The sequence below is a fragment of the Oppia nitens genome, unplaced genomic scaffold (assembly GCF_028296485.1).
Source record: "Oppia nitens isolate AA-2021 unplaced genomic scaffold, nextdenovo-longstitch-racon4-pilon3 scaffold8_pilon_pilon_pilon, whole genome shotgun sequence".
NCBI lineage: Eukaryota > Metazoa > Arthropoda > Arachnida > Sarcoptiformes > Oppiidae > Oppia > Oppia nitens.
Window position 1 is genome coordinate 252,534 of NW_026533252.1, and position 13,215 is coordinate 265,748.

At 22.4% G+C, this 13,215-nt stretch overlaps 3 protein-coding genes across 3 annotated transcripts; 2 read left to right on the top strand and 1 right to left on the bottom strand.

Annotated features, from left to right (window-relative positions):
• The first annotated feature begins 1,716 nt into the window (after positions 1 to 1,716).
• Positions 1,717 to 3,723, top strand: LOC128964023 (beta-1,3-galactosyltransferase 1-like). Its single transcript, XM_054310582.1, has 3 exons — positions 1,717 to 2,228; positions 2,325 to 2,697; positions 3,291 to 3,723. Exons 1-3 carry the CDS (start codon positions 1,745 to 1,747, stop codon positions 3,721 to 3,723), a joined length of 1,290 nt encoding a protein of 429 aa, XP_054166557.1. The 5' UTR covers positions 1,717 to 1,744.
• A 293-nt stretch (positions 3,724 to 4,016) lies between these two features.
• On the bottom strand, positions 4,017 to 5,641 carry LOC128964025 (adenosine kinase-like). The gene is made up of 3 exons (XM_054310583.1): positions 5,607 to 5,641; positions 4,462 to 5,155; positions 4,017 to 4,367 (listed from the first exon to the last, which is right to left on the bottom strand). The coding sequence occupies exons 1-3, from the start codon at positions 5,639 to 5,641 to the stop codon at positions 4,035 to 4,037; spliced, it is 1,062 nt and encodes a 353-aa protein (XP_054166558.1). The 3' UTR covers positions 4,017 to 4,034.
• Positions 5,642 to 11,751: 6,110 nt separating this feature from the next.
• On the top strand, positions 11,752 to 13,132 carry LOC128964027 (uncharacterized). Its single transcript, XM_054310585.1, has 4 exons — positions 11,752 to 11,881; positions 12,141 to 12,687; positions 12,759 to 12,918; positions 13,121 to 13,132. Exons 1-4 carry the CDS (start codon positions 11,752 to 11,754, stop codon positions 13,130 to 13,132), a joined length of 849 nt encoding a protein of 282 aa, XP_054166560.1.
• The last annotated feature ends 83 nt before the right edge of the window (positions 13,133 to 13,215 follow it).

The window sequence follows — 13,215 nt, forward strand, 5'->3', positions numbered from 1 at the left end:
TTATTTCTTAATAATTGTCAATTATTTTACTTTTTTGTCAATATAAATGATTTCTATAAAATTTTTGTTTAAATACAAAATGTAGAAAATTTTAATTAATAATTATTTATTATTTATTAACAATAATATATTTTAAATCTGATTTTAAAAAACGTAAATTAATGTTGATTGATAAAAAATGTGATTTTTTACAAAATATCGAAAAACTAAAAAACTGAAATTAAAATATTAATATATTTTTCAAATAAATATAAATATTTGATTAAAATTACTTTATATAATAAATTATAATTCAGCATCATAGTTTATTTAAAATTTAATAAAAATTATTTTTTTTCTGATTTTAAAGGTAATGTTTACCTATTATCATTATAATAGTTATTAAAAGTCATTGTTATTAAAATTTGTATATTTTATTAATTTTTAAAATTATTTTTTAATTATGATTAGTATTTATTAATACAGTTTATTTTTTATTGGTTTTGGTAATCCTATTTTGTCTAATTCAACGCATATCAATACATTTGTAAATTGTCACAAAAATAGTACCTTATATGCCATCTATTGTATACAAATATAACATTAGCTAAAATATAATCTTTTTATTATTATAAGATTAAATATCATTTTTAGATTTTTCAGATTTTAATATCAATATATAAAAGTAATAATACTTATATACTGTATATAAGTTATACAAAGAAAGATTAAAAAGCATGATATTATTATAATTTATATATTAATTTATTAAATTTAATAAATAATACATTTTTGATATAAATAAAATAAACATAATTTATTATTTGAAATATTAATTATTTTTTATCAATTTAAATATTAATTATTAAAAAATATTGAATAAAAAATAATGAAAACATATTTGATATAATAATAAATAAAATTAAATATAAATGTTGTATTAGTAATGAAATAGGAGTCAAATGTTTTTACTTTACTTTCAAATTACTAGTGAATATATAATACTTTTAATAATCAATACTATTTAAGTGACATATTATCCATATTATTAAATATTAAAATTGTCAACAAATGTTAATTTATCATATGTTCACATTTGATATCTAAAACCAAATATTAACAATAAAAAAAAATTATATCATTATTAAACAAAATTCATTTATAAAGTATAACTTTATATACACATTATATCCTTCATCTCTATCACGCAATTGTTTGTTATTTAATATAATAATAATATTGTGTTAAAAAAATATATTGATCTCATTATACTGTATTATAGAAATAGTTAATAATATTATTATCAATATACAGTATAATACTGTATTTTGTGCATAAAATGATTAAATAATAAATAAATAATTTGTTATTTATTGAATTTCCTTTATATTACTATAGAAACATTTATAGTATTATTAAATATTGTATAATAATGTTAGTAACTAAAAAATTTTATAAACTTTTTTGAAAACTGTCAAAAAATATGTGTTCAAATTTTTTTTTGTAAAATAAAATTATTAAACAAAATAATTTAATAAAAACAGTAATAATCATTAATATATACATTGATTAACACAATAGACAACAACAGCTGTCCATTAAATGTGTTTAAATAATTGAATAAAATTTCAATTAAAAGCATTTGAATGTTAATATAAATATTATGTTTAGTATTAACAATACAATCAAATTAAAGTCATTATTGTTTTTTACAATATTATTATTATTGGTTTTATTGATTTATATCACTGAATATGTCTTATTGATGGTTAATATGTATGATCACAGGTATGAGATAAATGAGCGCACGTTTATCAATACGCACAGTGAGCTCGAGCTAACTAAACTCAAGCCAATCCTCACAACCCGGAGCTGTCAGTGTCGACATCCGGTCGCTATATTCATACACTCGGCGGCAGAAACTAGTGGTGAATATTATGACAAACGGCAGACATTGAGGCACACGTGGGTCGAAACGGCCAAACAAGAAGGCATTTGTGTATACTTTGTAATGGGATTGAATCGCGTGACACGTGTTAACCACCAATTGGTTACCGAAGCCAATCAACATAAAGATATTCTTCAGTTTGCATTCATTGACCACTACTTTAATGGCACTCTTAAGACCATAGCATTGATCCGATGGGCAAACAAATGGTGCCAAACGTCGCGATATATATTGAAAGCGGACGACGACTCTGTCATTAATGTTAAACTATTATTAAATAATTTGTTTCAATTTAAAAAAGGTATTCAAACTTATAAGCAATTAATTTATATTAATATTATTATTAATAATAATAAGTTATATTACTTGAATTAATTGCTATTTATGCTAATAACAGGTATTAGTGGCCACTTACTGGTCAAAGCCGGTGTCAATCGCGACCCAAAACATAGACATTATCTACCGGTTGAGTACATGAAAGAAGACTTTTATCCCAATTATACAACCGGTAGCTGTTATTTGATGTACGACTGCACCGTTACATTGGAACAACTGATTGACAGCTATACCGGTCCTATACTAGATCACGAAGACCTCTTCATTACTGGTATTATAGCGCACACCTATGATATCAACCGATACCACAATCAACTGATCCATTGGACCGATCAATGTTCAGATGTGTGTCTTTATTATGGATATCCTGTAGTGTTTGAGTGCTCCGACACCCAAATCAATGACTGGTGGATACATATTAAGACAAAATCAATGTATGATTGCTATACATTTGGATCAATCGTTAACATTATCGGTCTATTTGTTATTGTTATGATAATTGCTGTTATATTTTATTTTATTTTTTACATAAGATTGCATGTATTTCGACGCAACAAATATTGCATAAAATATTAGATAATATTTAGATAATAGATATAAATACAAGAAATACCAATCATTTGTCAATATTTTATTATTACGGTACTATAAATACTATAATAATTCATTTTGTTATTTTGTAAAAATAACTATTTCATTAAATGTAAATTTTTAAATATTTAATCAATACAAAGAAAACAAATATATAATATGTTAATATCTTTTTAGATGTTTAGTTTGTTTTTTACTAAATTTATTATTTAAGTAAATTTTCTAACAAATATTATGTTTGTTACTAATTAATATATTATTAATTTTGAGATAAATCTCGTGGATTTTGTTATTTTGAGATTTTAATTGTAATTTGTTTTATACGTTAAGTTATTATATTGACGATAATTTATTTGATAAAAATGTTAGCAAAAAATGTAATATTTTTTATATCACTGTTAATGATTATCACTGGCATTACTGTTACAAATCAAAGCTATAATTCAAACAATACTGATATTACAACTAATATTCCGATTAATAGTACAAATAATACAACTGTTGTTACAACCGATTCATTGATAACAACAACTCTCACCGATATTGCAAACAACACAACAATCAAATGCCAGAATTCACACGATTTGTATTTTTGGTTATCAATTGGTGGTAATGTTGTCTCATTTTTCTGTATCATTTGGATATTGTGTTGTTTCCTCTATTATAAATGTCTGTCCAATAGTAAAGATGGCATCAATACTGATACCCAAAGTTACAATACTCACGACAAAAGCAAAACAAAAAATAGTTATTATGGCAGTAAAAGTAGCGAAATCCGATCGGAGACCAACTCATTGGTAAAAGAGAGGGAAATGAAGGAAAATGGTCGCAAACTTAAGGTGAAAGTCGGCGGAACTGTTGATATTTGACGGCATAAACAGTGGATAATATAAATCAGTTGTTTAAGTTGTTGTCATTTATTAAATTACAATTAATTTATAACATTTATTATAATTACAATACATTTTTATGTAGTCATCATTTGATGTTTTGCTGTTTGTAATTTTACAATTTTTAATATATTGTTTTTAATTATAATTATATAAACTTGATTTAAAATTTAATTGGCAAACATTAAAACTTAAATATACTATTTTAACTTAATTACATTCCCTAATTTACGTATATCTTATTAATCTGCTTTAATTTATTAAATTTAAATTATAAAAATATATATAAGTTAACAATTAAAACGCATATCTCTTGGAAATTGACAACCAATCTGTTGAATGACCTGTTGTGCCGCATAAATGCCACTTTTGACACATACATCTATCTGTTTGTTTTGAACCAATTGAGTGAAAAATCCGCCTACGAAAGCATCGCCCGCTCCTATTGTATCTATTATTTTGCTTTCATCCAATACCGGTACCGGAAACTCAATGACATGAGTGCAGTCGGTTTTGGCCACTAAAACACAGCGATTTCCCTGTGTATAGATCACTGTGCGACCATCACTGCGATTTGATGGCATATTTGCAGTCAATTTAGCAATTTCTGACACATTTGTCGTCTAAAATTATTTTTTTAATAAAATTTAAATAAAGAATATATAATTAATAATATGTTAAATATGATTAGTATATATGATAAATAGGTTGACAAACCTGCCATCCATTGAGATGAGCAAATGCTTGTGCTTCAGCTTCATTACCAAAGAGAATATCGACATAAGGAAAGACATCTAATAATGATTTGGGAACCATTTGGCTTACATATGGTGCAGACAGGTTTAGACAAAATAACTTTCCCGTGTGATTGTTAGCGTGTTTGGCCAAATGCGTAACCGATTCCGGATCAATAGCTAAATGATAACCTGAAGTATAAAAAACTTTAGCCATTTCTATATATTGATAATTGTTTAATAAGTGATCAATTCGTATGTTTTGAGAGGCACCCAGATATGCAATCAATGATCGACATTTGCCCGCATCACTAATCAAACAAGCACTGGTCCCGGTTCCAGTAGTTTTGTCCAACAAGCTTATAAAATTAACCCCCTGTTCACTAATTTTTGCAGATAATACACGTCCAAAATGGTCGTCACCGATAGCACCCATAAATGTCATGCATTTAGGCTTATTTAGCATCCATTGAACCGTTCGTAGGCTATTTTGTACTGATCCTCCCGCTATGTATTGACACCGGTATTTTGAAGTCAACTCTTCATATAACTGTCGGTGCAATTCATTGGCTCGGATACTATCGTCGGGTTTTAGTTGATATTTTTCAAGAAACTTGTTGTCAACATCAGCTATGATGTCGAGCAATGGGTGACCCAAACCTAATAAAACCCCTTCACTAAAGTATTTTTGTAAAAATATTTATACAATAATAAAAAATAATGTTTTTAATTACTTACTACAAATTATTTTGCATTTTTATACTTATAATAATAAAATATGAATTTATTTTTAATTGCCAACATTAAGATTGGATTAAATAATTAAATATTTTTATATAGCAATAAAATAATATTTTTCATAATTATAATTATTATACTGTAAAAGTTAATTTGTTGTTTAGCAGCAATTTATTTGATAATACAAAGTAATGTATCAAATAATTTTTTTCAAATTTATCTTAAATTTATATAACATATAAGATAAGTCAAAATGATAATTGTTTATTTTAGATAAAAACATAGTATATGAATATTTCAAATTTAAGTCAATAAATCTATTTAAAATAACTTTCACTGAAATTAGATATGTTTCAAAGTTATTAATTTTTCATTATAACCTTTTATTACAAAGAGTCAAACACATCCATAAGCGCGGAAAACATAGTCTTAAACTAGTTTTAGGAACTTTTTTCGATATTATCCCTGATTTTATTGCATTTATAGTTGTCGTCATAATCAGGATTCATGAACATAAACAGATTCAACGGATCTAATGAACTGCGACTTATCGGTGCATTGAAGCCATCGTTATCATTGGTCAAACATACCGGTGCTCCCACTTTGTTCAATTCAAATACAGTACAGTCATTCAAAAAATGAACTAATTTTTTTATAAAAAAAATATTTATTAATTGTAAATATTAATTAATAATACAAACCAACAAACAGTTAGTATCTTAGTTGACCATACATTCATTTGCTTGATATTACTCATAACATTAGTTAAATTAGTCCAGCATTTGATTGTTTCCGGTTTGACTTTATTATCCTCCTTTTCTGGACATTTGTGGTCACTATATCCAAACTGTCCGATCATTGACCGCAAAGTCTCTAATTGACTTTAGTATAACAAATAAACCAAAAATATATGACTGAAACTAATCTATATTAGTATAAATAGTATTTATTAAATACAGTATTAATATTTTAAAGTATTAGCTACTTTAAATTAAATTTATATAATTTGTAAAAAATTATAAAGTTTAATTAACTTTTTATAAATCTGTATAATTAAAAGGCTCAGTCAATGTAAAACTAAACTTTGATTCATTTATTTAATATTGTTTATATAATAGAAATATTTTTTGTATACTATTTAAAATATAATATATTTGTCTACATTTATAGAAAATGTTTATAACTTTATTAATGACATGACTTTTTTATTGTCTAAAAAATTGACAAACTCTTGTTTTTGTTAAGATTTTTGCAGTTTTAAAAACCAGTAGAAAATATAACAAATTGTGAATTGACATTAAGATAAATTTATCTAATCTATATAAAGCATTTCATAATTATTCAATTTATGGTTTTTCCTAAAAAATGTAGTTATGTTTTGATTGTAATTAGGGGTCAATTTATATTAAAATCAAAACTTGTTATTACTTTTCATTTTTCATTAATAGCTTAATAACTCCAAACGCTTACATAAAAGAATATGAATTGCATTTCATTTATTAATATTTTATCGCAAATCTATTAATATTACAAAATATGTAATTTTCAGTAATTAATTATTTATAATAAATTATTAAATCAGTTTATTATTTTAAAAATTTCAAATTAAATTTTAATTATTATGTTTAATAACAAGTTTGTATTATTTGCAAACTTTATTATTTCAGCACTTTATGTAAACATTTAATAATTCATTTGTGAAATTTTTATGTGAGAGTAAAAATTTAAATTAATTCAAGGATAATACTATAAGAAATATAGTATTATAATATAACTTATAAGTATAAAGTAACAATAATTATTTATATAGGTATATAAAACTATAATAATGTATTATTAGCAATAATAAGCTGATTAATGTATAATTGGTTGAATGCAAAAAACTATTTATTACTATAATTTCTAACTTATGTTTAAATATAATTGTTGAATTATGATTAATCTAAAAATAGTCTAGACTTTAAATTTGAAGTATTCAATTTAATTTATTAAAAAATAATTAATTTATACAATAATTTATCAGTAATATTATATTAAATAAACCAATTTGTATGCTAATTATGCTAATAGTTTGGTTCAAATTAAAGTTTATTGAGTTTTTATACTGTTTTAGCTCATTCTATAACACATTAAAACATAAATAATAATAGTCTATCAAAAAAACTGATTTTCAATTCTATGAATTTTATATAATTTGATAATAAATTATTACAATAATTCATAGAAATTGTTTAAAATTACTTATTAAACGATGTCATTTCATGTCATGTATAGTATATTATTATAATACTGTACATATTAATATTATAATTGATAAGAATTTTAATATATAATATATTTTAGTAAATATAAATTTGTTTATCAATTATTAAAACATGCATTAAGTATATGACATTTATATACAATATTTACACCTATTATTACAAAGGTACAAAAAAGATATGAAGGTATAAAGGTTTAGGTGATAAATGTAGAGATGGGCAAATAGAAAGTTTCTAATAAATTTCACTGAGAAAGTTTCTAGAAAGTTTCTCAGGAATAAATTTCTATAGAAATTTAACTTTTTTGTTATACTATGGGATCCCCATATCTATAGATATTATAATTCTATAAATATATTAATGAGACATAATACTGTATATATAATATTATACTATATAATGTAGATTACTGTATAATACTATATTATACAAATGGGATATCTCTATAAATAATTATAATTATTTAATAATAATCAGTTTTGTAAAATTTTATTCACCATTTTATTATATCATAGTTTAATATAATTAAATAAATAAATTTTTTACTTTAATTAATAATTAAAATACTAATACTAATATTTAAATATTACTTATAAAAACAATGTTAAAGATAACAAATATCGACAAAACAAAATTAACCATGGGGTAATTAACAATAAATAGAAATTTCTTTTAGAAACTTTCTAGAAATTTCTCTATTATTTTATAAATTTCTCTTTTTTGCCAACACTAGATAAATGTCTAAATTATTTGATTATCACATAATAATAGTGATAGTTGTCTAACCAAAACTATTTGTCATTAAAAATAGTTAAAATTATTTCACAATATATATATATTGCACAACACACTTAGATTTTCATAAGTTATTATTATATATTATTAGTAATAATATCTATTTTTCTAATATGAATATATTTGTATTAATATTTGGTTTGTACAATAATCTACAAATAATTTACAATTAATAAATTTTAAGTAAGTATTAAATTATGGCTAATAATAATATGATTGGTATTAGAAGTGATGAAAATCAATTGGATTTATTTGAAATATTACAAAAACAAGATATATCATCCGTTACAACAATGTATAAAATTAAATCAAATGATGATGGGCATTTAGCTATTATTAAAAAGATGGCACTTACAGGTTTTAATTAATATCAGTTATTTATTTATTATATTCATTAAGTTTCTAATCTAATAATTAAAATTATATTTGTTTTTTAAGTATAATACTTTTGACAGATATTTAGATTTTTAAAAAATATTATATATTTTTAGATCAAACAAATCTAAATGAGGCACAAATTATATGGCGATTACAGGATTCAAAGTATGTGATCAACTGTGAAGATATGTTTTACATTTGTGAGGACACACTTTGCCTACAGTTTACATACTATGAACAGACTCTTGAAGATATTATTATTTTATTCAATGATGTCTTTAAGATGACTAAATCATACATTATATCACCACTTAATTACATGATATCATATGAAATATTGTATGACCTTGTTTATGCTATTAATAATATAAATAAGTCTAGTATAATACTCCGGTGCATTACACCAGAGAGTATCTATTTATGTTTAAATAATAGTCGTAATTGTTTTAAAATTGGCAACTTAAGTATGGCAATTAAAATTGATCCAGGTCAACCTAACCCAAAATTTTCAATAAATGAAAATAATTTGACTTTAAATCAAATCAAATATATGGCACCAGAACTGTATCACCAATTAAATTATGACCAACGGGTCGATTGTTACAGTTTGGCCACAATTGCCGAATATTTAATTAATTTGGATGTCTGTTCAAGTGCTAGGTTTGTACAACTAATAAATAATATTTTATTAATACTATTATTTTTAATATACAGGTAAATTTATATTGTAGTATAATGTTATCTTATTTAATAAAAATTTATTACATATATTGTTATGCATTTACATGCTTTTATAAAAACAAATTATTAATTTGTTAAATTATATTAAAATAATGTAAGTTTGACTTACTTTGACAACATTTATAGTAAAGATTATCTGATGTTTATTTGTGGTCACTATTGTTTCGGTAGTCACTTAAGTAAATAATTGTTACTATTAAGTGTTGTCAAAGTAAGTTAAACTTACAATCTTTTAATATAATTAGTGACTTACATGAACTTTGAAAATCTTAATAAATTAATAAATAATATTATGTTTTAAATAAAGAAAACGTTTGGTATTTGAAGACAATACTATTCCAGACGTTATATTAAAATCAATGTATAAATTACTACTTAAAATGCAAACATTTCCCGATTGTTCGTCACGTCTATCACTGGATGAAGTAATTCAATCTAAACATCAATTGTCGATAAAATCATACCTTAATATAAACACTAATACTATTTGCGATTTTGTTGCCAAAAATCATAAAGTTATTGACAACACATTTATAAAGTTTTATTTAACTAACAGATTTGGGTTTAAATTATAAAAATTGTTAATATTATTAACTAAAATAACTAATTATTTCTTAAAAATAGTTTATTATACTAATATACGGTACATTAATATACAAATAAAAATTTACAAAAATAAATAATGTACATTAATTATTAATTAATTTTATTATTTTAATATATTTTATGTTTAATTGGTATTAAAATATTTTTATTTTTAAATAATTTTAATTTAAATATTATGAGTCATTATTAATGACTAATACTGTATTTGAACAAGCTAATTAATAAAAGCTTGCTCTAAAAAATAGTCATTACAATCAATCAATTGATAAATTAGAAATTGCTTATAAACATATATTTAATCTTATTTAACAATACATATCGATATATTAATATTTTGTAATTTTACAATAAAAAAGTATCTGTAAGTTTATAAATTGCATACAATAAGACAATAATAATAGTAAATAATTTATTCATTTTTAATATACACTATAAGTTTAATTATATGATTTTTATTTATATATATAAATTTAATTAATAAATCATTATCAAATACACAAAAAAAACATCAAACGGTTAATCTTGTAAATCACTAATAATACTTAATGTAACATAATATAAGATTACTAATATTGTATGTAAAATATATATATATATTACATTATTAAATTTGCTTTAAGGATGTTTATAATTAATAAATATTGTAAACTAATACACGGATCTTCATTTACAGTATTTAATAACGTATATAATTAATTTGCTATCAATAATATAGCAATAATTAAATAATAATTTGTTATAAATAGCAACAAATGTTATTTGTTTGTAAAACAAAAGAATAACAACAATTTATTTATAAATAATAATTAGTTTTAAAATTTAAAAAATTAATATTACAATAGTATAGTATACTAATTAATGTGAAATATCTTAAAACTAAATTCTGTAAATTGCATATTAAATAATAACTTTGCTATAAATTAAAATATAATTTCTTAAACTTATTTTAACCAAATTTTAAAAAATCTTATGTCTTAAACAATGATGTAAACATTAATGTTATTATAAATTATTTCAGTATTTTATTGCAAAATTTGTTATACATTTATCTAAAAGTAAAGGACAAACATATTACTGTATAACATTTGATAGGTTTATGTTGTTTTATGAGATAAACTTTTATAAAAATTATATCCAAAAATAGTAAATAAACAAATTTTTTGTTGGTTTAAATAATAAATATAGACTAAAAATACATATTGTTAAACAAATATGATATAATAAATAATTAATATATTATCTAATAGGTACTTTTTATAATTACCTATTATTGTTATCATAATATAAAAATTTACATTATTTATTTATATTTTTATACAGTATAATGTAATTATAATATGTGTAAAGACAACTTAAATTACTAAATAAAAAATTTAAAATATAAGACATAATAATTTTCTTTCATAAACATGAAATACGGTAAAAATCAGTAATATGTTATCATAAGAATAATAACAATAATAATAATAATAGAAAAATAAGACATCATTTCTTCAAAAATATGTAATATTATTTAAAATTAGTACAGTATTACAGTGTTTATAGTATTCTTCAACATTGAAGTATACAGTAGTTTCTATGTTACCGATTACCTATAGAAAAAAAAGATAATATTAATAACTCAGTCATACTGTATACTACTACTAATGTATAAATATTGCCGGTATTATCACAAACATTTGCATTACATTATTAGAAATTTTACAAATATTTTTGAATTCAAATGATTATATTTAATTTATATATTCAAACAAATGGACAATAACTATGAGGAACACCATGTGAATGGACAGCAGACCCATACCAACAATGCCCAGTGTTGGTGTCATACCATTACCAGTTGGTATCAAGTTATCAATAATTATGAAATTAGTACGACTAGAAGTATGCTAAATGTTAAAGATATAAACACAAATGAATTATTTACTATTAAAAAAATTAGATTATTAGGTAAGTTATATAAAGTATTTATTTTGTTAGAATTAATCTGTTTACTAAAAAAATAAAATAAACTAATTTTTCTCAATAAGACTATCAAATTTTTTTGTTTTTTAATTTTATATTAATTTTGTATACAGTATAAATATCTGTAAAATATTGATATATATTAATATACTGTATATATGTATATATATATATATAGATAACGGCACCCGTATTTCGGCATTACGTGATATAATGATATTACGCGATCAACTCAATCAATACAATCATCCAAATATAGCTGAATTTATCTCATATCACGAGGAGTGTAATCCCGACCGTCTATACCTACACATGCCATCATCGGTCTATACGTTGCGTCAATTCATACATTTAAAAGATCAGGTATTCAATCGACAGACTAGAGATAACATATGTTCTGTCGATTACTTCTTATCGTTCAAATTATATGAAGAACTACTACAAGGACTGAGTTTTTTGCACAACAAAAACCTTATTATAAGAAATATAAGACCAGAAAATATATTGGTTGGTATCAACAATGGCGACCGTTTTTTGAAGATTACCAGTTTTGGACAGTCGGTTATGACTGCCGAAGCTTTGAGACCAATTGATGATTGGTCCGATATTGATGTCATTTATGTAGCACCGGAGGTATTGACCGGACGTCAGTTTGACCAGAGGGCAGATATTTATAGTTTGGCAACTATTAGTCAAATAGATTTCTTTAATATTGATTTTTATGAGTAATATTTAGTATTTATATATAAAGTTTTACATTATAATATTATATAACATATTTTATTCAATTGAATAGACAACAAATATCGTTTACCAGTCCACTAATTGATCGCAATATAATCGATGAACTGTTCAATAGTTTGATGCTTTGTCTAACATTTCCCGATTGGGATTTGCGGCCATCGGCTGATCAAATGATTGCATATCTCAATGAATTTGAATTAAACAATCAACAGGTTATCGATGATATCTTTACACAAAATTTATTAAATAATGAAAATCAACTTGATGATAATTTAAAATTAATTTACTTTATTATTTGCAGAAAATTACATTTATAACATATAATTTATATTTATATTTCTATTTATTTGAATTAATAATATATGTTATATTATTTTAATTGATTCAGTCTTTTGTTTAATACTAAAATTTTAGTTTTTACTTTAATAATGTTCTCTATTAGTAAACACTTTAAACAAATAACAATTTTGAAAAATAACTGTATAATTTGTAATAATAATTTTGTAAAT